General features: G+C 33.7%; 3 protein-coding genes, 1 non-coding gene and 2 pseudogenes across 4 annotated transcripts; 4 read left to right on the top strand and 2 right to left on the bottom strand.

Moving 5' to 3' along the window:
- Positions 1-344: 344 nt before the first annotated feature.
- Positions 345-4,679, top strand: LOC141841517 (putative adenylate kinase 7, mitochondrial). The gene is made up of 4 exons (XM_074729690.1): positions 345-753; positions 1,237-1,377; positions 1,698-1,949; positions 4,281-4,679. The coding sequence occupies exons 1-4, from the start codon at positions 403-405 to the stop codon at positions 4,431-4,433; spliced, it is 897 nt and encodes a 298-aa protein (XP_074585791.1). The 5' UTR covers positions 345-402; the 3' UTR covers positions 4,434-4,679.
- Positions 4,680-6,740: 2,061 nt separating this feature from the next.
- On the top strand, positions 6,741-11,423 carry LOC141838791 (MA3 DOMAIN-CONTAINING TRANSLATION REGULATORY FACTOR 4-like; annotated as a pseudogene).
- A 3,727-nt stretch (positions 11,424-15,150) lies between these two features.
- LOC141839703 (stearoyl-[acyl-carrier-protein] 9-desaturase, chloroplastic-like) lies at positions 15,151-18,698 on the top strand (annotated as a pseudogene).
- Positions 18,699-19,842: 1,144 nt separating this feature from the next.
- LOC141841832 (uncharacterized) lies at positions 19,843-23,465 on the top strand. The gene is given in 7 exon segments (XM_074730028.1): positions 19,843-20,026; positions 20,580-20,663; positions 21,177-21,235; positions 21,237-21,427; positions 21,584-21,680; positions 22,778-22,843; positions 23,198-23,465. Coding segments are annotated over 7 exon segments (876 nt in total). The 3' UTR covers positions 23,393-23,465.
- Positions 23,466-23,997: 532 nt separating this feature from the next.
- Positions 23,998-24,935, bottom strand: LOC141841837 (CRIB domain-containing protein RIC4-like). The gene is made up of 2 exons (XM_074730031.1): positions 24,563-24,935; positions 23,998-24,479 (listed from the first exon to the last, which is right to left on the bottom strand). Exons 1-2 carry the CDS (start codon positions 24,690-24,692, stop codon positions 24,115-24,117), a joined length of 495 nt encoding a protein of 164 aa, XP_074586132.1. The 5' UTR covers positions 24,693-24,935; the 3' UTR covers positions 23,998-24,114.
- Positions 24,936-25,736: 801 nt separating this feature from the next.
- TRNAT-AGU (transfer RNA threonine (anticodon AGU)) lies at positions 25,737-25,810 on the bottom strand. Its single transcript has one exon. It is a non-coding gene; the product is annotated as a tRNA-Thr (tRNA).
- Between the last annotated feature and the right edge of the window lie 495 nt (positions 25,811-26,305).

Genomic DNA, 26,305 nt, shown 5'->3' with positions numbered 1-26,305 from the left:
CGGGTATTTTGAAAGTATTGAAAGTTGGAGGGCATTTTGAAGAAGTAGCAAATTTGGGGGCATTTTAAAAATAGCAAAACTTGAGTGTATTTTCAAAAAAAGTAAAACTTACTCAGGGAGTATGCTGAAAAAGTAGCAAAGTTTGGGACCGTTTTAAAAAGTAGCAAAACCTATGAGCATTTTGAAACTTCATTAAACCCTCTCGTGTAAAAGAAGAATTTTCTTTTTCTTATTTTTTTAAAAAATAAATAAATATAAAAGTAGGTGTTTTTTTGGTAAAATATTGATGCACTATATATAAGATCTTCTAAACCCTTAGCCGGCTCCTCATTTCGGAGTTCATTTTCGCCTCCAGGAGCTTGACCAACTCCTCGAAGAGAACGAATCCTCGCCGTCGCGGCCATGGCTGTCATCCACAACCTCTTGGCCTCCATTTCCTGCCGATCCTTCTCCCGGCGGATGGCTACGTCCCGCCGTTCCTTCGCCTCCGCCGCGCTGGCCGAGGTAGACTACTGGACGGAGTGGGAGGAGGTGGAGGAGAAGCACGTTTATAGCCAGCGCGCCTCGGCGGTGGAGGAAGCATGGGGGGAGAGGAAGGCGAGAAGTGTGCAGTGGGTGTTCATGGGCAGCCCCGACGTGGCGCAGAGGCATGTGCTTTCCATGCGTGTGGCGGAGCTCCTCGACGTCCCCTACATCTCCATGGGATCTCTCGTACGCAAGGAGCTCAATCCCAATTCCTCCCTCTACAAGAAGGTCTCTGCTTTTTCTTGATTTCACCTCTAAACTTATCGGATTTCGAATCTTGAAATTTTAATGATTTCCCCCCTTCCTTGGAATGGAAAAAGGTTGTCGTTTGGTTCCGATCTCAAATTATTTCTTGTTTTTCCCCCGAATTCATGGTTTTTTCCTCCGGTGTGGGAATCATGGTCTAGAGCTACCTGCGAAGTGGCGGCCACGATTTAGTTCATTCCCTTTCTTGCGCCTTAAGGGTACTATAGTCATTTGCTAATTGCTGTTACTCCTGCACTTCTGTTTAGGGGTTTTGGATTTTACGGTCGCTTGCACTCTACACCCAATTTGTAACTTAGTTTTCAATTTCTCGCCCTCTATCGGTGAGACTAACAATAGTATATTTAAAGCAGTAAATTGTTAGTTTGTGTCAAAACCGTCGCTGAATTTTAGTTGGTTGCTTGTCTACAGTAGCATATGCAAATTGTTTTTTTGGTGTTGCTGCAGATTTCGAATGATGTGAGCAATGGGAGATTGGTGCCTGAGGAAATAATATTTGGCTTGTTGTCCAAAAGGCTGGAGGAACGATACCAGAGAGGTGAATCGGGATTTATTCTTGGTGGCATTCCACGAACAACAATCCAAGCCGTGAGTTTTTAGCGCCTATATTGTTAATATGCCCGCTTTACCTTGTACTGTATTTTTTGTTCTGTTAAATCATACTCACAATTGATTGACTATGGTTGTTTATCTCAAAATTTTCCTTCTTCTAAGTGCATTATTTTCTTGTTTAATCATCTTCACTTGTTTGAGTATTTTCAAGAGAGATTGCTAAGTGTAACTATTCTATCTGTCATCTGATGGATTTTGTACAGATTTCATGAACTATGTCAATGTATGTGTTTGTTCTTTTTTTTTTTTTTTTTTTTTGGCAAATGCTAAATTATCTTATTTGTCTTTCTGTTCAGGAAATCCTTGATCAATTAGCAGACATTGATTTGGTAGTGAACTTGAAATGTGTGGAGAACTGTCTAGTGAAGAAACATTTTGATTATCATATTTGTCCACATTGTGGGAAGGTCTTTGATGCAAGCAACTCAGAATCAACATGCTCTAATTCTTGCTTGGCCACATGCACACGTCATGCTCTGCTAAAACCCTCTCTTGGGGTAGATATGAAGGATCAACGCATGGAAAAACTCCATGTATATTCTGAGCAGGTACTTCCACAGTATGATTTTAAAGTGAAGGCAAAATCCATTTATTTTCCATCATATTTTATGATCACTAGGAACTTCTTGAACATTATTTTTTTCTGAACCAAACTGTGTTATCTACTTCTCATCCTAGTTTTCCACCATTTTGAATTAAGGAAACCACAAGTACCAGCCACTTTCTGTATCATGGATCATCTTAAATCATATATCTAAACCTGCAATTTTCCAAAAAAAGGTGTTATTTATTCAGGAGTCTATGCTAGTCACCACCAATGTATAAATTTCATCTGGTAAGCTTGAACAAGATGGCTCAACTTGTGTAAGCCATCATTCATGGCATTAAAACCATTTAGCTTCATTAATTCACAAAATTTGCTTTCACTCTCAGAGAAAAATAAATTCTGGTGGTTCATTCTGCCTTATTTAACTCCTGATTTTCTTACCAAAATGTCAGTCGTACATATTACCAATGATCTGCTCTATTCTTTAGTTATAACAAAACATGAGTTGGAATCCTATGATCCAACCTGTGACACACTTTCACCCCTTGTCTACTTGGAGAGGAAGTAGAAAAACTAGGAAGTTTGAAGGAAAAACACATTTATAAGATGTTTACTTAAAAAGTGTAGACCTACAGAAATTTGGAAGGTAAAAATACCAACCCTAACCAGAAAGCAATTTACCTTTTTCTGTTCCTCCTCAAAATTTTCCTACCTACCTTCTACTCTTCAACTCTTGCTTCCTCCTCGATCCCTCTTCATCAAGCTCATCTTACCCTCTTCATCAATACTTGCAAGTAGCTTTTGATACAACAATGTTTGCAATCATTCACAGTATGCTGCTTGAGCGCTGTCAAAGCAATGCTGCACACCCACACACAATTTTGAGTCTCCAAGTAAATTTTTTTTGTTTTTCCAACTTTTTGTTCCCTCCCTATTTTCTATCTTCTCCCAATATATATCTTACCCACTTTCTATCTTCCCTAGTAAACAGGACCTTATTTCTATTCATTGATAGCTCTTCTTGCTTGAGTTCCTATTGTCATGCCTAGGATTAGCGCCACTATGATATGGATAGTCATGACTTCACTTGACACTGAGCTAACCCATTAACCAAATAGGCATAAGCCAAAATGACTACAATTTACTAGTTTTATACTCGTTTAAGCCTTTGTGTTCATTTGATTGGCTTCTCACTTCAAAACAGGACTGAAGCAGTGTATCTTGCTTTCCTTAATTTTGCTTCTGGTGCATCTTGCATAGGTAGATGTGTTTGCAATACATATTATAAATGGAGAAATTTTAATTATTCTAATACGCCAGTATTTGCATAGTATTAGTGAATGAGCCAATCATGGGTTGGATTCTAGGTAAAATGGTTAGTTAATTACTTGCTATGGACATTGTCCACATTTTATGCTCATCTGATTTTATACATTACCTTTCATTTAGATTTGCTTGCTTTACCAAATTATTATGCTTCTCTTTATTTGCTGTAGATAAAAGCATACTTCTGGTCATACTGTCTTTTATGCTATAACTTGCAAGTATAAGATGATTAATACTTGACCATCTGGTATGTTTGGCTGGATATGCTCCCAGCCGCCTATATTGTTCAATTTCAATACTATTATAGTTTCTAAACTTTGCATGATAAATCCTGATAATCTTGAGTTAGATGCTTAACTGTCCAGATAGAAGTCAAGAGTATGAGAGCCCATCCTCATTTGTGGGCCGCCCATTTACTGGTTTTCATCAGTCAAATCTTTTGCCTTTCTTTTCTCCTGCTTTTTTCTTCTATCAAGGTTGTCTTTTTTTTGACAAAACTGTCCAAACCCGAAATGTCCTTTTGGGCGTTAATCTTCTAATTTCTACAAGGAACGCTTCTTTAGCTCAGAAGTTCCGCTATCAAATTGTAGGATTCCTGTGTTCAGTAAGTTATTGCTCTAAGTCAACCTTGATTGCATCCAAATCCTCTTTTGAGAAGTATACATTAGTCATTCTTGGTCTTTTTTTCCCCCTATGAATTAACTTTCAAATAGGTTTTGGATTCAACAACTGGTAATGTTATGGTCATTGTTATTTGTTTGCTATGAAAGTCCAAGTTGATCTCACTATTTTGCTCGCCTTCTAATGAGCGGTTCCAAAAAATTTCATCCGCCAGAACAAAAAGAAATGTTATACTTGTTGCTATCGTTCCATTATTAACTGTAACAAATACTTAATAACGAAACAGTATTGCTATTCTATCTTGTTCCAAAAACATATGGGTATCATTATCATATGCAAGTTGCTACATACAGAAGGACCTTGATATTTATTTATCATCTTACAGTTCAAGCTATTAGAAGAATACTACAAGAAGCAAAAGAAGCTTTTGGAAGTTCAAGTGACTGGGGGACCACGAGAAACCTGGCAAGGCCTTTTAGCAGCATTGCATCTGCAACATATGGATACTGCCAGTTCCAGCCTTCCCAGAATCAATTGATGCCAGCCACCACAAGATCTCATTTTATTTTTATTTTTATTTTTCTCCCCAACAACGTCCTATTATCAGCAAAATTTTGAGTTGTTTTTGGCGCGTAAGAAGTTTTCTAGATGTGTGTTTCTAATGCGATCGACCTCTAACGGGGGTTTTAGTCCTTCCATGCACAATCATTCCTTTTTTTTTTCTATTTTGTAATAAGATTAATGCGACTGAGACCGAATGATATCGAGAAGTGTTTTTTCTTCTTCTTTCTTTCTTTCTGATAAACAACTGCTGTTTGGAGCTCATTTGATTGACAACAATTTCAGGTTAATGTATGACAAAGACGCTTGAACTTTGAAGCGTGCAGCTAGCGGTTGGCGCTGGAGTTTGACCTCCAATGGAACACAATGGCGCTTATCTTTGAAGCTGTGGAACACAATTCCAAACTACTGCCATAAAATATCAATGTTTGATGAATGGAATGGCTGACCGCTGACTATAAAAGAAGTTGACTGCCAAACCTCTTTTTACGTTTTTTAGCGAACCCGAAGAGTTCAAAGCAATAAATTTCTTCACCTGTTTTTTTTTTCTTGTGAAAAAAGCAACAAGTTTAATTAGTCGACCAAATACAAGCATTTTTCTTGGCAGCTAACAAACATCACATCTTTTAATTACATGGATTGATTAGTTTGACAACAAATCTGCACGGCTCCTCGTTTTATAACAAGCACTTCAAAGTCAACAAGCCGCGGAGAAAACGATTACACCGACAAATGTAATTATGGATCCACTTTTCTTTGTTTTTTGAAAATAGCATTTATATTTTCTTTATATATATAGTCGAGATACAGTTGATATGATAAAAATTCGGAAGCTCCCAACCGAGGGAGCATTGTAGCTCCGACTTAAATTCATCTCTCTTTTATGTTTTCCCATTTAAATTCTGAACCAAGGTAGCATTGTAGCATTTACGAATTCATAACTGCTACAACAATTATAGCATTTATGGTTTCGTAACTGTTATAACATAAATGATTACTTGTATTTATATTGTAGTAGCTATGAAGTCTTAATTGCTACAATACGAATACAATCATTCATGTTACATAAGTTACAGCTTATAACTGTTACAATACGTCTGATCAATTTAGGATTTATGAGAAAGATATAAACGAGATAATCATAAAAATAATATTGAAGAATTTGTACTATTTCCTTTTAATAAAAATTTAAAATATCATCTTCCTTTATGATTAAAAAAAGAAGGGCGTTCTTCTCATTTTATCAATAATAATAATAATAATAATAATAATAATAATAATAAATTTTAGAACAGTTTGTTTTAATCTCAAGACTAAAAAACACTCTCACATTAATATACTTTGACAGCGTTATCATTAATCAAAATTAAAACAAAACAATTTAAAGTACTAATAATTAGTAGTTTTGGGTAAATCCGATAACAATACTAAAAACTAATTTCAAGATGAAAAATAATATAAAACATTGTTTTAATATTTTTAAAAATTAGAGCATCACAGAAGAGGATAATTGCCTTTCTGATTTTTGTTAAAAAAAACTCGAGTACTTCAATTTTAATCAATGATAGAGTACCTCAAACACTTAAATAAGAAAAATATTTTATTTTATTTTAAAAAAATATTTCCTGCAACACCTACCCCAACCTAACTAGAGAAATTCAAATTCGAGTGGTACAGTCAATTTTTGCAGCCTTTGCTTTAAAAAAATAAATAAAAACCTTTTGAAGATTCTTAAGATTTTCCAAAGATGAATGATTTCATTATCAATCAATCAATATACCTTTCATTGTCTGCAGTTAGCAACCACTTGGTGGTATCTCTTCAAATAAAAAGGAAATCTTCTTAGAACAGTTTAATGGTGAACTAATCTACTTTTTAGAACATTATCAACAAGTTTAGATCGTAGTTAATCTTATTTATTGCATATTTATCTTATTTTATTTTATCTATTTCTTTGCTTCGTGAGTTGTGAGTCAGAGGGATGGAAAAGGATATTTATTGATGCATGATAATTTAATTCATCACATTTATGGCGAATAAGATATGATAATCCAAATACAACAGTATGTATCATTGCAGCTCATTAGCGTGTTTCCAGCTAATCATTGGATGAGAACAAATATTTTATAAATTCTCAATTCCAATTTATAAATATCGTATTATTATACTAATTTAAAATTATCCAAAATAATTTTTAAATATTTACTTAGAAAAAAAAATCTTTTTGAAATAAAAAGTGGTTTTCTAGAGAGTCCCTTTTTTTTCCCCCTTCCTTGTGATTCCACCTCTGCTTTATGGCAACTTGAAAAAACTTGCTATTTAATCAAGCAGCGGATGATAATCTTCTTCTTGTCGTTTCCAATCCAAGTTCCGGTCCTATCTTCTTCTCCTCATCCCTGGAAGCTCGAAGAAGGGGGCGGAAGCCATGTTCCAGAGCCAGCTCGCGAGGTCGCCCTCCTTGAGAGGCTCCCTCAAAGCCCTCGAAGCAGACATCGATCATGCCAATACCTTGTAATCTCTACTCCCAATCTCATCTCTTTTTGTTTTTGTTTTTTTTGGTTGCCCTAAATCGATTTTGTAATCGTAAAGACTGTCCTTTTATTGTGTTTCTGCTGTGGGTTTTTTGATTCCTTTGAGCAAAATTGAGTTTTTGTTTTTGGTCGAACATGATCGGGCTGTTGGGATCGCTCGCAGGACAGATGCTATTCAAAGAGCTTATGGCGGTGCTTGTATTCAGATGAGGCTGTCTTGCAGCCCTCTGGCTCCATGTTTCCTCTTCCTGTCGGAATGGTTGGACTGCACTTGTTCTTTCGGTCTCCTCAGTTATTTAGGGCTTTTCCAAGTTCTCGTCTACAAGGTACTTACTATTCTAAAATTCCTCAACACTTTGTTTGTTATTGGATGATAAAAGATGTATTTTGCAGGTTTATGTCGATGATATGACCACAGTCTCTACTATCGAAAGGAGAGCCAGCATCGGAGAGTTCTACGGTGCATATTCTGAACACAAATACACATTTCTGCGTGTTCTTTGTAGTATTGCCTGCATTCGATCCTCATTCAATTTAGTTCTTCAACAAAATTGCAGCAATTATATATCCTTCTCTGCAACAACTCGAGAGCAATTTGATGGAAAGAAAGCAGCCTAAGGGGAAAGGCCGAGCTAAAGACGCAGTTGGGAGGAAGCTCTCGGATAAGAATTTAGAGAGGGAGGACGAGTGCGGGATCTGCCTGGAAGTTTGCTCCAAAATGGTTCTGCCAAACTGCAACCATGCTATGTGCATAAAGTGCTACCGTGACTGGTGAATTCTACTACCTTGCAACAATTCCTTGGTTTTGTTGTTGTTGCTAATGCTGATGCTAATGCTAATGGTGCATGATTTTGCCTTGCAGGAATGTGAGATCTCAATCTTGTCCGTTTTGTAGGGGAAGCCTTAAACGAGTGCGCTCGACTGACTTATGGGTGCTCACGAACAAGAGCGATGTGCTAGACACTGTGACTTTGGAAAAGGACAATGTGAGGCGATTCTACCGATATATCGATAGTTTGCCTTTGATCATTCCTGACAATCTTTTATTGGACTATGCTTATGTTGTATATGGTTGAATTGTGTACAAATTTCTACCTCGTGGACTGAGTCTGGTCACACAGAGTTCTTCCAATATCATGATTCACTCATTCCAATTGCTCTGTAGAATCATTGTCATGCATTATTGGCAAAATGATTGCATGTATAATCATACTGTGGAAGGTGATATGTATATCAGGGTCTGAAACTGAAAGGCTTCTTAACATGTCAGTAGGTTGAGAGACACAAGGAAGAACTACCATCAGTGTTTTTTCTTCTTAAATATAGATTATAGTGACCTGACAATTTTTTAAAAAAAATCTAGTAATTTTAATTAAAATTGTTTGTTAAAATTATTAGATAGTTGTTTTTTACTCAATTTTTTTGGATAGAATGGGTGCCACGTATGTTCATTTAAAGTGATCAAATGATTAAAAATAAATGATCATATAATAAAACTGCCAAATAAGGTAGTAGATTTGTTAAAATTGTTACAATTTTTTTTTTTAATTTTTAGCTATATTTTGATTAGAAAATTACTATATATCAAAATTGCAACTTAATAATTTAAAAGAAATCCATTTAAATTTAGAAAGAAAATAATTATATAATAATTTTGATTAAAAATAATGTAATGTTTTTTATTAAAATTATAATTGATGTAGCAGTTTGTTTTTTAATTAGAATTTATATTCCTTTGTTTTTTATTATTTAAAATTTGTATATATATATATATATATATATAATTTTATAATCTATAATCTATGTTGTAGTTTTAATTAAAATTATTATAGAAATCTATTTAGACGCTTGTTAGATTAATTGAGCGATAGATGAGAGACCACGTGTCATCATTTCAGCGTCGTTTTGTTTATGTCACTTTGTTTCTACCGAAAATTTACCTGCCTTGTGATAGTTGTAAAATGAGAGATGATCCTTGTCAATCCAGACACCGTCTAGGCCTTTCTCTAAATGGACATGGAGCTGGAAACTGAGATCGTCGTCTTCTATACGTACCGGCTCTCGTCCTCCCCCTCGATCTCCTCCTCCTCCTTTCTCAATGGACATGGGCTTCTCTTGTAGATTCTTTTCCTTCCTCTTTCCCTCTGTGTGGGTGAATGAACTCTTAGTAGCAATTTTAGTTTAGAGAAATGATGTGATTAAGGATATTATCCATATCATGTATTTTGATATAAATCATTCATAAAGTTTCTTGATTGTTCTGCTGTTTCCATTGTTCCTATTATTTTTGTTCTTACATTTGGAACATTTGTCTGTGGGTCATCTTCAGATGGAGCTGGTGGGAAAGGAACTTGGGGCAAGCTCTTGGATTCTGGGCCTGATTCACGCATTGACTCGCATGGTCCTAATTATGACAGTGGTGAAGTAATGACTTTTCTTATTCAATCTCTACTTTTGTCAACATATACACTTTTGTAAAGACATTTAGGTATCACCTTATAATACATTGTATTATTTTTATGTTTATTTATGCTTCTAACATGTGGATAATTATTCGATACAATTTCAGGAGCCATATCAGCTAGAAGGTGCCACTGTTTTTAATCGTGTACATGACTATAAGAAATCTATAGCAATAATCATTGAAGAGTACTTCAGCGTTTGTGATATAGAATTAGCTATTACAGAACTTAGGGACCTTGATTCTGATGAGTACCATCATTTGTTTGTTAAGAAACTTGTTTCTATGGCAATGGACCGGCATGACAAAGAGAAATAGATGGCATCTGTTCTGTTATCCGCTTTGTATGCCAATGTGATAAGTTCAGCTCAAATCAGCTGAGGTTTTTTTTATGCTACTTGAGTCTGTTGATGATTTGGCACTTGACATAGTTGATGCAGTTGATGTGCTGGCTATATTTCTAGCCCATGCTGTTGTTGATGAAATCCTACCTCCTGTGTTTCTCACTAAAGCATATAAAACACTTCCTGAATCTTCTAAAAGCTTTGGCGTTATTCAAACTGCTGGAAAAAGTTACCTTTTTGCTCCACACCATGCAGAGTTAGTTGAACGTAAATGGGGTGGCACCACTCATATTACTGTCAAGAGGTCAAACTGAAGATTACAGTATTGTTAAGGGAATATGTAGAGAATGGAGACACAGCAGAGGCCTGCAGGTGCATTAGAGAGTTGGGCATCTCATTCTTCCATCATGAGGTGGTGAAACGTGCTCTGATCCTTGCTGTGGAAATCCAGACAGCAGAGCCTCTTAATACTAAAGCTCTTAAAAAAAAGGCATCAGAAGAATTTCTAATTAGTCCTAGTCAGATGGCCAAGGGTTTCTCTTGAGTGGCTGAGAGTCTTGATGATCTTTCTCTAGATGTTCCTGCTGCAAAAGCTTTGTCTGACAATATAGAAAGCAAGGCAATTTCTGACAGATGGTTAGACCCATCTTTCCTGAAGTCAGATAATGAAGAGAGAGATGAAGGCTTTGATAAGTCTAGAAAATACAAACAAGCAGCTGCCGATATAATCCGTGAATATTTTCTCTCTGATGACATACCAGAACTTATTAGAAGTCTTGAAGATTTAGCTGCTCCTGAGTACAATCCTATTTTTATCAATAAACTGATAATGCTTGTGATGGACGGTTAATAAAAGGGAGAAGGAGATGGCATCTGTTCTTCTTTCTGCACTTAGCATGGAAATAATTTCAAGGGATGACATTGTTGATGGATTCATAATGCTTCTTGAATCGGCTGAGGACACAGCATTAGACATTTTGGATGCCTCAAATGAGCTAGCTCTATTCTTAGCCAGGGCTGTGATTGATGATGTCTTATCTCCACTCAAATTGGATGAGATCGATGGCAAGCTTCCAAAAAATTGCAGGGGGACGGAAATAGTCCAGATGGCCCACTTGCTTATTTCCACTCGACATGCTGGCGAGAGACTTATGAGATGTTGGGGTGGTGGCATTGGTTGGGAAGTGGAGGATGCAAAGGACAAGATGATGAAGCTTCTGTAAGAGTATGATAGTAGAGGCGATATAGGAGAAGCCCGCCAATGTATCTATGATCTGGCAATGCCTTTCTTCATTCATGAAGTTGTAAAGAAAATAAAAGAAGAATGATAGGTTATTGGATTTGCTTCAGGAGTGTTTCGGCGAAGGGTTGATCACCATCTACCAAATGACAAAAGGGTTTTCAAGGGTCAGTGGGCTTGACGATATAGCTCTTGATATTCCTAATGCACAGGGAAAGTTCCAACAATACTTGGAGCACGCAAGAGGGCATGGTTGGCTTCTGCCGTCTTATTTTAGCACATGCAGCTACTAGTTACTGACCTACATGTTGGAAGAGAAGTAGCTTATGGATTCTGGTTCGTGCAGTAGCTGGGTTTGGAATCTTAACAATCTTCCTCTTTCTGTTAATAGTAATCAAGGAGGTGGGAAAAAATGGTTGGTCGTCTAATGTGAGGACTTATTTATAGATTTATAAATTATTTTTTTTATTTTAATTAATTCAGTTTATTCGACTTAATCAAATAAAAAATTTTAAACTGAAATTGAACCAAATTAATCGATTTTTTTTAAAAATAATCAAAATTTTAAAATCACCGAATCGAATTTTTAAATTCGATCAGTTTGATCAATTTATTCAATTGAATTAAAATTTTACCTATATAGTGAAAAGAGTTTTTTTTATTCAATTAAGGATTGAGAAAGTCTTGAATTTAAATTAATTAAAAAAATTTTAAATTGAAATTGAACCGAATTAATCGATTTTTTTAAAAAAATAATCAAAATTTTAAAATCACCGAATTGAATTTTTAAATTCGATCGGTTCGATCGATTTATTCAATTTAATTAAATTTTTACTCTATATAGTGAAAAGAGTTTTTTTATTCAATTAAGGATTGAGAAAGCTTTGAATTTAAATTAATTATTTTAATATTTTTTATTGTATAACTTTTAATTATATTTATTTTTTAAAATATGAATCACATGAGCCACTAAGGGCATCCACAGAAAATATTGTGATGGTGTTTGAGATGAGACAGGTGCAAGCACTACTTCTTGGGCTAGTTGCACAAGGGCTTGGATTGTTGAAGAAAATAGACATGGTAACCTTCTGAACAAGTACCTATATCTTTCTGGAAAAGTGGACATGAAGCAAATTGAGAAGACGATTCAGTATTTGATTGGCTTGCTGGAAGAGTGGACATGAAGCAAATTGAGAAGACGATTCAGTATTTGATTGACTCAGGAATGGTAATATCTACTTGATTATAGTTTATGGTTAGGTTCAAGTTTAACCTCCTTTTACATAGTATTGGAAATTGTTTTAGCTGCAACATTTGAGGCTGCATAGGAATGCTACCATGTGTTTAGTTCTGCTAGGTCTCCTTGATTCTTATAAACTGATCCTTCCATTTGGGAGTTTTTTTTTTTCAAATTTTATCCCAGTTTACTTATTTATGGATTTATAAATTATTTTTTTTATTTCGATTAATTCAGTTTATTCGATTTAACCGAATAAAAAATTTTAAAACTGAAATTGAACCGAATTAATCAATTTTTTTTAAAAATAATCAAAATTTTAAAATAACCGAATCGAATTTTTAAATTCGATCGGTTCGATCGATTTATTCAATTTAATTGAATTTTTACTCCACGTAGTGAAAAGAGTTTTTTTTATTCAATTAAGGATTGAGAAAACTTTGAATTTAAATTAATAATTTTAATATTTTTTATTGTATAACTTTTAATTATATTTATTTTTTTAAATATGAATCACATGAGCCACTAAGGGCATCCACAGGAACATTTTGATGGTGTTCGAGATGAGACAGGTGCAAACACTACTTCTTGGGCTAGTTGGATAAGGACTTGAACTGCTGAAGAAAATAGACATGGTGACCTTCTGAATAAGTAATGGAAGAGTGGACATGAAGCAAATTGAGAAGATGATTCAGTATTTGATTGGCTTGCTGGAAGAGGGGACATGAAGCAAATTGAGAAGACGATTCATTATTTGATTGGCTCATGAATGGTAATATCTACTTGATTATAGTTTATGGTTAGGTTCTAAGTTTAACCTCTTTTTACATAGTATTGGAAGTTATTTGCTCCAACATTTGAGGCGGCATAGGAATGCTACCATGTGTTTAGTTTTGCTAGGTCTCCTTGATTCTTATAAACTGATCCTTCCATTTTGGGAGCTTTTTTTTTTTTGAAATTTTATCCCAGTTTATTTATTTATGAATTTATAAATTATTTTTTTATTTTGATTAATTCAGTTTATTCGATTTAATCGAATAAAAAATTTTAAAACTGAAATTGAACCGAATTAATCGATTTTTTTTTAAAAATAATCAAAATTTTAAAATAACCGAATCAAATTTTTAAATTTGATCGGATCGATTTATTCAATTTAATTGAATTTTTACTCCACCTAGTGAAAAGAATTTTTTTATTCAATTAAGGATTGAGAAAACTTTGAATATAAATTAATTATTTTAATATTTTTTATTGTATAACTTTTAATTATGTTTATTTTTTAAAATACAAATCACACGAGACACTTATAATGTAATTACCAAATGAGCGTTTGATTGGGGGTTATCATTGATAACTTTGGTTATCTGTTCAAAGTTATCAACCATAATCTTGTTTGATTCAGGTTATGATCGATTCGTAAGAAATATAATATCATCGTCATATCAGTAAATGAGTTATAATTTAAAAATGTGATTATTTTGATAGTCTAAGGTTTTCTACAATTTTGGTGGTTAACGAAATTTTTTTTCATGATAACTCTTCGATCTTAAAACTTAGTTAATTGAAGTGTATTGAAATCTAATTAAAATCAAATTAATTAATTTAATAAAATTTAATTTAAAATTTTATAAATTTAAAAGTGATAATTTATTTTAAAATTAAAAAAATAAATTAATAAATTATATTTATTAATTTAATAAATTATTTTATTAAATTATATATAAATTTATGTTAAATTTTAAAAAATAAAATTAATAAAGGCTGTTTACTAATTTAATAAATTATTTTATTAAAATAATTATTTAAATGTTTAATTTTATTAAAATAAAATTAATAAATTATATTTATTAATTTAATAAATTATATTTAAATATATATAAAATTTATTTTAAATTTTAAAAAATAAAACATGAATTATATTTAATAATTTAATAAATTTTTTTATTAAAATAATTATTTTAATGAATTATTTTATTAAAAAATATATAAATTTATGTTAAATTTTAAAAAAAAATTAATAAATGACGTTTTTTAAAATAATTATTTTAATAAATTATTTTATTAAAATAAAATAAAATTTTATAAATTATTGTATTAAAATATTTTTTAATCAATTAATTTTTTAAATATATATAAATTTATTTTAAATTTTAAAAAATAAAATTAATGAATTATATTTATTAATTTACTGAATTAATTTATTGAAATAATTATTTTATTAAGAAATATATAAATTTATGTTAAATTTTAAAAAATAAAATTAATAAATGATGTTTATTAATTTAATAAATTATTTTATTAAAATAATTATTTTATTGAAATAAAATTAATAAATTATATTTATTAATTTAAATTTTATTAATATAATTATTTTAATGAATTATTTTTTAAATATATATAAATTTATTTTATATTTTAAAAAATAAAATTAATTTATCAATTTAATGAGTTATTTTATTAAAATAATTATTTAAATAAATTATTTTATTAAAAATATATAAATTTATTTTAAATTTTGAAAAATTATAAAAAAATTATATTTATTTTTTGATATATTATCATTATTAATATTATTAATTTAATTTAATTTATTTAAATCAAGGTTATTACCAAGTCAAATAATACTAAAATAATTCTAAATATATAACCAAGTCAATATAATAAATATAATAATAAATTAAAAGATAATTATCAATAAATCTAATGTTTTTATCTAAATTAATAATAATTTTAATAATATATTCTAATATATAATATTTAAAAAAAATATTTGAATAAGTCTCCTCCAAGATTCTATATTATATTATGATACCGCCTCGTGGAGGAGGAGCGAACGATAGGGGAAGTTGAGAAAGAAAGCGGAGAAGAAAGAATGTCTTCAATGGCTTCTGTGGCATTTCATACCCAATTGCTCTTCTGCTCTCGCCGTGACGGCAGGTGGAATTCCAGATCTCGCGGAGTCTATATGGGTATGGCCACCGCACACGGATCCTCCGTCGCCACCAAGTGAGCTCGCTTCCGTCTTACAGAATTCCAGATTCTCGATCTTTCTTTTCGAATTTTTTCTTGGGTTCTGATGAATTGTTATGGATAGATACAAGTGGCTGAGAATTTATTTATTTTATTATTTGCTAGTTTTCCTTTCCGAGTTCTCACTCGTTGTTCCCCTTTTTCTTTCCTGAGGAATTCATTGTGGATTGCGATCATGCACTCGGTTTTCTTAATCTGTTTGATTTGTATTGGGTGATAATATATCTTTTTGGGTTCTGTTTGATTTGAGATTGAATATCTCTTTGCCTTTTTTTTTTCTCTCGAAAATCGACTATCTTTGATATTTATACCAAAGTTTTCGTTCTTGTATGCCAAATCATCCCTCGACTATCTTTTTCCTTATTGATTGCTCAGAACTGTAGAGTTTCTTTGTCTTCCCTTGTGCCCCTTCATTGGCGTTTTGACCACGTTTGACCATGTGTACTGGAATATAATTACAGTTTAGAGAATGCTTACGAGACTTGCAGTTTCTTGTTGATTGCTCAAGACTGCTACGAGCATATTAAATTTCCATTTCCCTGTTTTTATGGGCTTGCAATTATGTAAATTTTCAAACTAAGCTTGCAAACTTTAGAGTTGTTTAGAATTTTTAATTGTCACGTCTAATACCCATGGATCGAAGAATTTTTAAGATTGGGCATGGATGCAGTTATTGCTGCTAGTAACTTATTTAAAGTCCATGGCTGGTCTGACAATTAAGCTTAATGAAAGAATTATCTTCTATATTCACCCACTAGGATGTATAAACTGTGTTTTGCACAATTAGATTTTGAACTCCGTATTTTGAATTTTATTTTCTTCTTGCTTCATGCACTTGTTTCTTTGTGCATCTAACAGAGTTGCTCAGAACTTTGCGTTTAGTTGATCTTGTAATCTGAAACTGGTAGATTCTTAAAAACTTCCATCTAGTATTTGAAGTTCCCACGTGACATGGGAATCATCATCCATGATCTCCTACACAGATATATGATAGAGATACTGAGCAAATGACTATGGTGTTGAGCCTAGCAATTTGATGTTTTATTGTCAGCGTGTTTTATAACATGGTTTCCATCAGTAAATGAACTTTTGTATTTGTTGCTGCAATTAAAGATGCAAAGTAGCTTTGTATTAGACTTAGTAACTATTAGATTAGGATGCCCATGATTTGACCCTTTTTTTTTGTGAAAAAAAATGTTTTGGCCTTTAATTTCTTGCCTCATGTACGGGTTTCTTTGTTCATTTAACTGAGATGCTTAAAATTTCATCATTAAGTTATCGCGTAATCTGAAATTGGTAGATTCTTGAAAAGTTCCATGTATATATGATGGAAATGCTGCACAGATGTCTATATATGTTGAGAATAGCAGTTTGATGTTGGTTTATTGTTTGCATAATATCTGCATACTTCCATCAGTATGTGAATAGTATATTTCTTGCTGCATAAAATGCATTACTGGACCAGTTATTCATGCACTGGTTCTTGTTCCTGCACTCCTAGAAACATCAAATCTTTCTTGTATCAACTGTTATGCAACCTCCTTATATTGGAATTGCGACTTAAATAGTCTTTTTTTTTTCTGGCTGCTTCAGAAAAAAAAAAGTCCTTTTGTACAGTCATTATGCATCCTCATCCATTCTACTTTCTCATGGTAATCTTTCAAGTAATGCTATTGTCACCTAGTGAAGTTGGTATTGAAATATATGAACTTTTGGTGCAATGATAGATTTAATCTATTTTATTCTTGTGGTTAACATGTTGCTTAACGCACACCGATGGTTACCGAAATAAACTATTTGATATGCCTCATCTAAGTATGTTATGAATGTTGATGTACTAACTTCACATGTTTTATAGTTTTTTTTCCTTATTGCTCTTGCTATATGGTTTCAGAGTTGGGACTCAAAACAAACCCTTAGCACCTCGTGATTTGCATGTTCAAGTTGCTCATTCATTGCCACCCAAGAAGATTGAGATTTTTAAGTCGTTGGAGGGTTGGGCAGAAAGTAATATTTTGGTGCATCTGAAACCTGTTGAAAAATGTTAGCAGCCACAAGATTTTCTGCCTGATCCTTCTTCTGAGGGATTTTATAATGAAGTCAGGGAACTAAGAGAACGCTCAAAGGAGATTCCTGATGATTATCTGGTTTGCTTGGTTGGAGACATGATCACTGAGGAAGCCCTTCCTACATATCAAACAATGTTGAACACCCTTGATGGTGTTCGAGATGAGACAGGTGCAAGCACTACTTCTTGGGCTAGTTGGACAAGGGCTTGGACTGCTGAAGAAAATAGACATGGTGACCTTCTGAACAAGTACCTATATCTTTCTGGAAGAGTGGACATGAAGCAAATTGAGAAGACAATTCAGTATTTGATTGGCTCAGGAATGGTAATATCTAGCTACTTGATTATAGTTTATGGTTAGGTTCAAGTTTAACCTCCTTTTACATAGTATTGGAAGTTGTTTTGCTGCAACATTTGAGGTTGCATAGGAATGCTACCATGTGTTTAGTTCTGCTAGATCTCCTTGATTCTTGCAAACTAATCCTTTCATTTGGGAGCTTTTTCTTTGAAATTTTATCCGAGTTTCATCTTCTCTGTTTGAGTTGACTACCTGCTTAACTAGTATTATAGATTAGAGTATTCCTAACATTATTTAATAGTCTTGTGATGCTTACTCATTTTAGATCAACAGAAATTAGTTTTAGAGGTTAATATTGAATTTTTTTTATACGTTGGAAATTAGCTAGCACGCACAGGAAACATTGAATGGTAATTTCTACTTGTGATACTTACTCCTTTTAATTATCAATTTTCCATTCACTTGATTTCAGGATTCAGGTACTGAGAATAATCCATACCTTGGCTTTATATACACTTCATTTCAAGAGAGAGCTACTTTCATTTCCCATGGAAACACTGCTAGTCTTGCCAAGCAATATGGGGATCTCAAATTGGCTCAAATATGTGGAATAATTGCATCTGACGAAAAGCGCCATGAGATTGCATATACTAAAATAGTGGACAAACTGTTTGAGATAGATCCTGAAGACACTGTGCTTGGATTTGCAGACATGATGAGGAAGAAGATCTCAATGCCTGCCCATTTAATGTATGACGGACGAGATGAAAACCTCTTTGAGCACTTTTCAGCAGTTGCTCAACGGTTGGGTGTATACACTGCCAAGGACTATGTTGATATACTCGAGTTCCTTGTTAACAGGTGGAAGATAGCTGATCTAACTGGTCTTTCTAGTGAAGGGAATAAGGCCCAGGATTTTATCTGTACTTTGGCTTCCAGAATAAGAAGACTCGAAGAAAGAGCACAAGCTAAGGCCAAACAAGCTCCTACCATGCCCTTCAGTTGGATCTTTGACAGGAAGGTGCAACTCTAGGTGGCATTCATTATTTTTGGCCTAATATTGTTCTTGCATGGAAGCATTATTGGTGCCTTCTAATTTTGATATAATTAACATGTTCTTTTTTTGTTTGTTTTATTTTCTTTCATTTTTTGTTTATTTTGTTTAATTTTTAATATTATAAAAAATGTATATGCGTGAGACACCATCTACTACTCCACTAAATTTGATCTATTTTAGATATTCTGATATATCATAGTCTCATTTAGTATTATTTATAAGCATTGTTGATCTCCATGGTATCCATTCCCTTAATAAAAATATTATTGTCGAAAGGAAGATTCGATGTTCTACAAACTATATCACAATCAAAACTGCGAGTTCCCCAGGAAGACTATTGTTTGGATTATCTTGTTTTCATAAATAAACTGATTTGTCAAAAAAAAAATTTAATTTCTATCATTCTTCCGTTGGTAAGAATGAGTATTCGATAAAAATCAAATCGAATTGAATTAATCAAAATTAAATCGAATCGAATTATGAACCGATTGAATTTTTAAATAAAAATCAAATAAATTGAATCGATAAAATATTAATTAATTTGACTTTTAATCTTATTAATCGAAATAATTAAAATTTTTAAATATTATAGAAGATTTATCAATTAATTAAAAATTTATTAATTCACTTATTTAAAAATTTAAAAATTATTATTTATTTTAATTAATTTAATTTATTTAATTTAAGTGAATAAGAAATTTTAAAATCGAAATCAAATTGAATTAATTATTTTTTAAAAAAATTAAATTTATAAAATAATTAAATTAAAATTTTAAATTCGATCGATTTATTCAGTTTAATTGAATTTTTGTTATCTGCTGTTGTTGTTACGGGAGAGAGTAAGAGAATATGACCTGAGTGAAAATAATTTTTTTATTCGATGGAGAAAACTTTAAATTTAAATTAATTATTTTAATATTTTTTATTGTAAAATTTTTAATTATATTTGTTATTTAAAAATGCGAATTACCAGAGCCAATTATAATATAATTATCAAAATACAATAAGAATAGGTATAATAAAAATATTAAAATTTGAAATCTTATTTTAATATGTTATTGGGGAATATGATATTAGAAGACTTAAAAGTGGTTTATTGCTAGTTTGACATATGAGACTTATGGAAGCGCTGAGGGAAACCTACGGCGCCGACTCCGAAGGGTCGGACACAGATGATTCACCTGCTGCCGAATCGATAAGCAGCAGAAATGGCGCTACAATCAACTCATGCCAACAACTGCATCCTCTGCCGGTGTCCTTGCCGCCGCCGCCACTCGACCTCTTTCAAACACCCGATGTTCCTGGTATTAAATTTATTTTCTTCAGTTTATGTTTGCTTCAATTTTGATTTCGATGCTGGAAGTAAGGCTCTTATTCAGAAATAGACGGGATTAAGGGATTCGACTTTATTGGGCTACGGGAAGGGTGGCTCTGGTTTGCTTTTCGATGTTGTTAATTTGATGTTCTCTGCTAAAAAGAAGCCTTAATTTTGTGCCCTTTGCATGAAGTTTGCCTCTGGTATTTTGATGCTGACTCGCATGTTTCAAGTATGAACTGAATCCAACTGCCTCTTCCCTTAGGGTTTATTCCTTCTACAAATTTGTTTCCTTCCTTTATTTATTTTGAATAAGAGAATGCATAAAGACTAGGTATTTCAATCGTGTTAATACAATGCATCTCACTGTTAAACTATAATTTTTTTTCACCTTTTCCTATTTGATAACAAGATTAACTATCCTAATCACCTCCTAATGTCACAAATCATTGCCAAGTTTTTCCTTTTTTATGTGCTAGCAGGTTTTAGGATAGCCTTTTCATTGATTTTGTGCTATTGCTGATGCAAACCACTTTTTTCAGATTTTTCATCAACTACTCGAGGAATCCGCATCAGAAGCTTCCCTCATGTTGAAGGAAATTATGCTCTTCATGTTTACATCCCAGGTTTTGTAGCATCAACCACCTTTTGTCTGCTTAATTATTTTTCAATTTAGAGAAGTGTTCAAAGTTGTCTGTTTCTCTGCTACCCTGTTAAGCCTTGTATTTGCAAGTTAAGCTTTGGTCTATACTGCCATATGCTATCTAATATTTGAGCTGAAAGGATAAGGAAATATATTTTGTATCTACATTCAAGGATAAGATTAGTTAAAATAAATAATTGCAGATGGTTGATAAAAAATAAAAAGAGGAAAAGGGATTGTGCAAGTGATTGCACCAATACCATCTATATATTGATGATATATTGTCAATGTGTGATAAGCCTTCTACAATGGAGTTTCAAATAGCCTAATATAAGATAGGCACTTCGCTAGTCAGATGATCTAGAAACTGCCTGCATATGAAATGATGAGGATAATATGATAAGCTTCTTTAACTTGAATATTTTTAATGATTACTTATTTTTCTTGAAATCTTCACACTTTTGGTTATTTTAGTTACGAGCATTTTGTTTTGCAGTTCTCATACCAACACCAATTAGGATGCAGCTAGCCATTTTTATAAAACAAATTGCATCTATTAGTTCCTGGACTTTGTGCTGTTGATTGTGACTTCCCTGTTGCCGAGTTATGCAAAGACAATGCAAAACTAGAGCAATTTCTCTTAGGAAGAGAATTCCATATTAGTTTGGGAAGAACAGTTCCTATTCAAGCGCATCAAATTGATTCTATTGTGGCTATGCTTCGTCAAAGGTTCCAATCACAGAGAAGGTCAGTGAATATCCTACACTCTACAGGGATTTAGATACCATGCAAATTGCTAAATCTACAATTTCTTTGCCCTCCTGGACGATCTAAACTTAATTTAGTGCTTCCTTTATTTTCTCTTTTCCTTTAGTAATAAATTCATCTTCCTATGAGTGACAGGTACTTTATGGATTTCAATAAGTGGGATGTCTTTGTCAATGATGAGCAAACACGCTCTTTCCTTGCGCTTGAAGTTATGGGTGCTGGTCTTTCAGAGGTATATAAGATGTTACATCAGGGACAGAAAATGACATTAAAATAGAGCCTCAATCCTCTTTTTTTATCTAATTGATTCCTCATTATTGATTGAAAAAGTTCAGCGAACTTCCAATTATAAATTTTCACTTTCATCAAGTAATCTTCAGTTTCTCTTTGAAATTGGCACTAAATATCTACTCCCATTATCCTCATTTGGTTCCCACAACCAAGATGAACAGATAGTAGTATCAATGGTGGGACAAAAAATATTTACAAAAGTCAAATTGCCTTGTTAATTGTGACTCAAATGTGTTCAAGTTATTGAATGCTGAAGCTTGAAACTACAGAGCTACCTACATGATGAGCTAAAATGCATGCCAAGCTATTGTATAACCAAAGTGCATACTACTAAGATTAGTTGGAATATCAAGGCAATTATGCCAAGTTGTCAATCTATGGGTTTGATAGACCAGGTCAGGTCATGTCAGGTCCATAGAACTGTTGATGTTCATCAATGCATCAGAACAACATAAGGTCCCAGACACATCTGCATTAAAGGTCAATAAATTTTCAAGTTGTGGGCTAGCTTAATTGTGGATCCTATTCAAGTCATGCACATATGGTAGCCAACATATATTTGGTTAGCCTTTTCCAATTCCATGTTCATGTATAAGTTACAGGATGCGCCAGCAATGGTTGTGTTATCTTAGAATGTAGTGGCAGATAGGCTAAGATAAGACATGAAAGCAACATAAAAAATAAGCTCTATAGAGAGACAACACCTCATTGTGTGTTTGCATAGCATGTGTTTTCATTTCTATGTTGTCACGCTCTCATTGTGGGAAACTGTGTATATAACTGTTAATGTCACGTATGACTTCAAATAGTTGTAAGCTACACAGCTTGATGACCATGAGTACCACTTGAATATTTGTTTTCAAGTGGACAAAATTTAGGATACCAACGTTTGGATAAATAGTTGCTGTTTTCAATTTTTTGTGGTTTGATGCTCACTGTACTTTTTAAAAGATCTTATTTTATTTTATTTTTATTCTTGTTTATCCATAGGAGGCTCTTGCAACTTTTTATGCTAATGTTGAATTTTCTTTTCCTTAGATATCCAAGCAGATTCGACTTGTAGATGTGATATATAGATTACATGGTCTCCCTGAGTTTTATAAGGTATGTAATGTTAATCGCCACTAGTGATTTACCACTAGTGGCATCTATTGTGGATAGTGTATTTGTTAAATTGATTTTAGTTTTGTCAGTTCTGAATGGTAAGATTCATGAATGCTGCTGCATAGCTTATTGGGCAAATTGGTACAAGATAATCACTCGTCTACAAAATATCATGCTTTTCTTTGTTACTCTTTCACAAGCTCCTCGAGTTTTATCCTAATAAGCATGCCTCAGAAAATTAGATGATGTTTTCCCCTCGGAACGTCATGCATCATGCATCTAAACAACCATTCAGTTTATAATTGTATCTCATAAAACTGTTTTAAAAAGTTATTCACTTGTTTCCCGATGCAGAACCCACGGCCACACATATCCTTGCTATGGGGTTTAGGAGAAACAAGCGGCATGTTAAACCAAGCGGTTGAAAAACTTGAAAGATCCTCCAAGAATTCAAGCCTGTCCTGTGGGCCTATCTTTACTTGCAAGATCAATGCCATTGAATGTAAAGTAGGTAAAAGGACATATAGCATATGTAAGTTTTCCGAGTGAAAAATGTGTTTCAGGACAAAGGATTGTTGTTCTTGTTGTTGTTGTTGTTGTTGATCTTTTGCATTATTGCCTATCTTGTACTTGCACGTACTTGTGCTCCATGTTCTCCTCTCGATTAATTTCTTCAGCTAATATGAGCTGTGCGGCTTCATCTCCGTACGTGCCGGCGGAGCGTGAATCATTCAATTCTCAAGAGACGAATCTTGTCAGGCATGGGCCAGTCCAAGTTTTATGAACGACGGCTGTCGCTTTGCATCACGAGCGTTAATAATTTGTCAGATAATTTGTAATAAAAAATAAACAAAAAAAGAAAAAGACAAAGACAACTTGTGATCTAGTGCCGTTTCTCAATTTTGATTCACCACAATAGAGAAAAGACAGAGACCTGTGTGGCTGTGTTCCACATCCAAACAACAACAGCCTCCCACTTTGCTTAAACTAAAATTTAAGCATTATATAAATGCTCGTGTGAAACTTTGACCGAATCCAAAAATCTGGCTATTTGGTGGGCAGCCAAAATCATGTGAACCCCAAAAGTGTTTGCTACTGGCACGCTACCACCTACCATTCAGGTGGCCTAATTCATCTTCACCAAACTCACAGTGAAAATTACGGAGAAGAAACTCCAAAAATGTTATAGGCAGAAAGAAATCTATAAGCAACATCACCATAAACAACAGTTTGAAAGAAACAGAAATTGCCCCGACGAAAAGAAGAAGCAATTAAGCCGTCTCAGTGTGGAGCCAAGAGCCACGGGGACCGTGGGGCGGCGGTGGAGCAGCAGCACTACCAGCCTGCGCCGCCATGGTCAGCTCGAACTGCTTCATCGAAAAGGAAGGAAGAGGAAGGAACTCCGAGGGCGGCGCCATGTCGTCCCAGCTGCTCTTCCCGTCCAGGCCTATGTGAGCGACGTGCTGCACGTCGGTCGGGAACCCGATCTCCATCTCCACCTCCGCCTCGTCTTCGTCCTCCTCGAACACAAAGTAGTGGGATAAGCTCCTGAAGCTCTTGGCTAGCTTCTGGAACCCCGCAGCGACGTTCGGCCGCGGAAACGGAAGGATGCTGAAGGAGTTCTTTGGCCTCCCACCTTCAGAGAACCACAGTTAATTATAATAAGCAATTAGACCTCATGAACAACAAGTAAGATAACTAGAACGCAACATTAACTACTCGATATTGGTGAAGCTGTCCCAGCCTGCGCTCTCTTTGGTTGGTTTTCACAGACTGCGACACTGGATTGAGAGACGCAGCCAACAGAGAAGGGCAGGATGACGAACCGATCCATTCTCCGGTCTCTCATTGCACCATGAATAGATAGCAAGAAATGGTAGATGTATAATGTAGCTAGCTAGTGTGAAGTGGGTAGAGAGAGGGGGAGGCAAAGAAGAGGATTTGTTATATTGGAGCTAGAGGTGGCGTCGGCTAGCTAGCTTTGTCAGCAAGAATGAATGATTTTAGATGTACAAGAGCTACCCAAGTTTGGTGTGTGAGAGAGAGTGAGGAACTAGTGAGTTGAGTTGAGTTGAGTTGAGTTGGTTGGTTCACTACCTACTGGCAGAGAGTTCCAATATTCAGAGCAAAACTGCGGCCCACCATCTGGCTGGCTTTTAATTTGTGTGTTGGAGGAAACCTTCTTCTTCCTGTCCATGTGAGCTGTTGCAATTTTTTATATATCCCTTCTCTTCACAACCATCCCAAATCACAAGAGTAGTGAAAACCACACGGCTAGCTTGTTGGCACGTATACAATAGAGCTACTGTTTATTGTAATTGTCAGTTGTTTTTGTTTTGTTCACTTTCATTCATATATTGGGAGAATTGGCACCCTTTTGAAGTAGACCAGAGGAGGTTCCCTTCCCAGATGGTTGATTGCTTTCAGGGAAAGCAAATTAATATACTTTTGGCCTTCATGACATTGATGCATAATATTCCTTGAGAGAAATATAACCAATAAAATTAATGAAGATTGGATTTTAACTAGATTCCGAATATCTTCTCGCTCGGGGAGCATTTTGGAATCTCAAATACAGAGGATTTTTGCTTTAATTTTTATGGATTTAAAATTTTCAAACTGTTGGGTCTTTGTTTGTTTGTGGTATTGCGTTATAAAGGATAATACTCGTCCATGTGATGTGGCCTTTGATTGAAATGATTCCGCATTCTATACATACAAAATAATTTTATATTTAAAGTTGTTAGATTTCTATATTTAAAATAATTTTATTATTTTCTTTTAGCAAACAGAACAGGCAGCGTGCCATGTGGTATGCCCCAGACAACCAGCTTTAAAATATAGATATAATTATTGAAATGATAATATATTTTTAAAATTAAAAAAAAAACATTGCTTTCATTGAGATTTGAACTCAAGACCTCCCGCTTACTAAACGGGTGCTCTAACCAACTGAGCTATGAAAGCTGTTTATTTGGTTAACAATACTAAACTTATTTTTAATATGTAATTTCGAATCATTTGGAGTGCATTACTTAAAGTATAGTTCAATCTTAATGCATGTTACGGACAATATTTATTGTTTTGTGAAAGTTGATTAATTATATTTTTTATTTATTTGAGCTTGAAAATGATAACAATTTCATCACTCATTTTATCTCATATACTTCACTAATCAACAATTCATTGCTGTCAAAAATCATCAAAATAATATTGATATTCTATTTTGATTATTCTTTACATTCATGTAGAACCATTGAAGCGACAGATTCCACTTTTGTAGAAGAGATTCCATTTTGATTGATAGATTAAATTGCAATTCCTCAATTTCATCTAAATTTCCAATTTTTAAAATGCATTCTCTATTCATTTATTTCTGTTGAAGTGATTTTTAAATTTTCAAGTGCATGAACCGACGATTCATCCTGATGCATGATTGGGGGACACTGTACTGTAACTGTA

This window comes from Curcuma longa, chromosome 11 (genome assembly GCF_044706935.1).
Source record: "Curcuma longa cultivar G26 ecotype Majalengka, Jawa Barat chromosome 11, ITB_CL_G26_1.1, whole genome shotgun sequence".
In the NCBI taxonomy this organism is placed as follows: Eukaryota; Viridiplantae; Streptophyta; class Magnoliopsida; order Zingiberales; family Zingiberaceae; genus Curcuma; species Curcuma longa.
The sequence above is the reverse complement of the archived record's forward strand: the minus strand, read 5'-3'. Positions and strand labels throughout refer to the sequence as shown.

Coding starts and splice junctions, on each gene's coding strand:
- LOC141841517 (XM_074729690.1), top strand. CDS start 403: ATGGCTGTCATCCACAACCTCTTGGCCTCCATTTCCTGCCGATCCTTC. Junction 754..1,236: donor ATTCCTCCCTCTACAAGAAG/GTCTCTGCTTTT, acceptor GTGTTGCTGCAG/ATTTCGAATGATGTGAGCAA. Junction 1,950..4,280: donor TCCATGTATATTCTGAGCAG/GTACTTCCACAG, acceptor ATCATCTTACAG/TTCAAGCTATTAGAAGAATA.
- LOC141841837 (XM_074730031.1), bottom strand. CDS start 24,692: ATGAGAGACCGGAGAATGGATCGGTTCGTCATCCTGCCCTTCTCTGTT. Junction 24,480..24,562: donor GACAGCTTCACCAATATCGA/GTAGTTAATGTT, acceptor GGTTCTCTGAAG/GTGGGAGGCCAAAGAACTCC.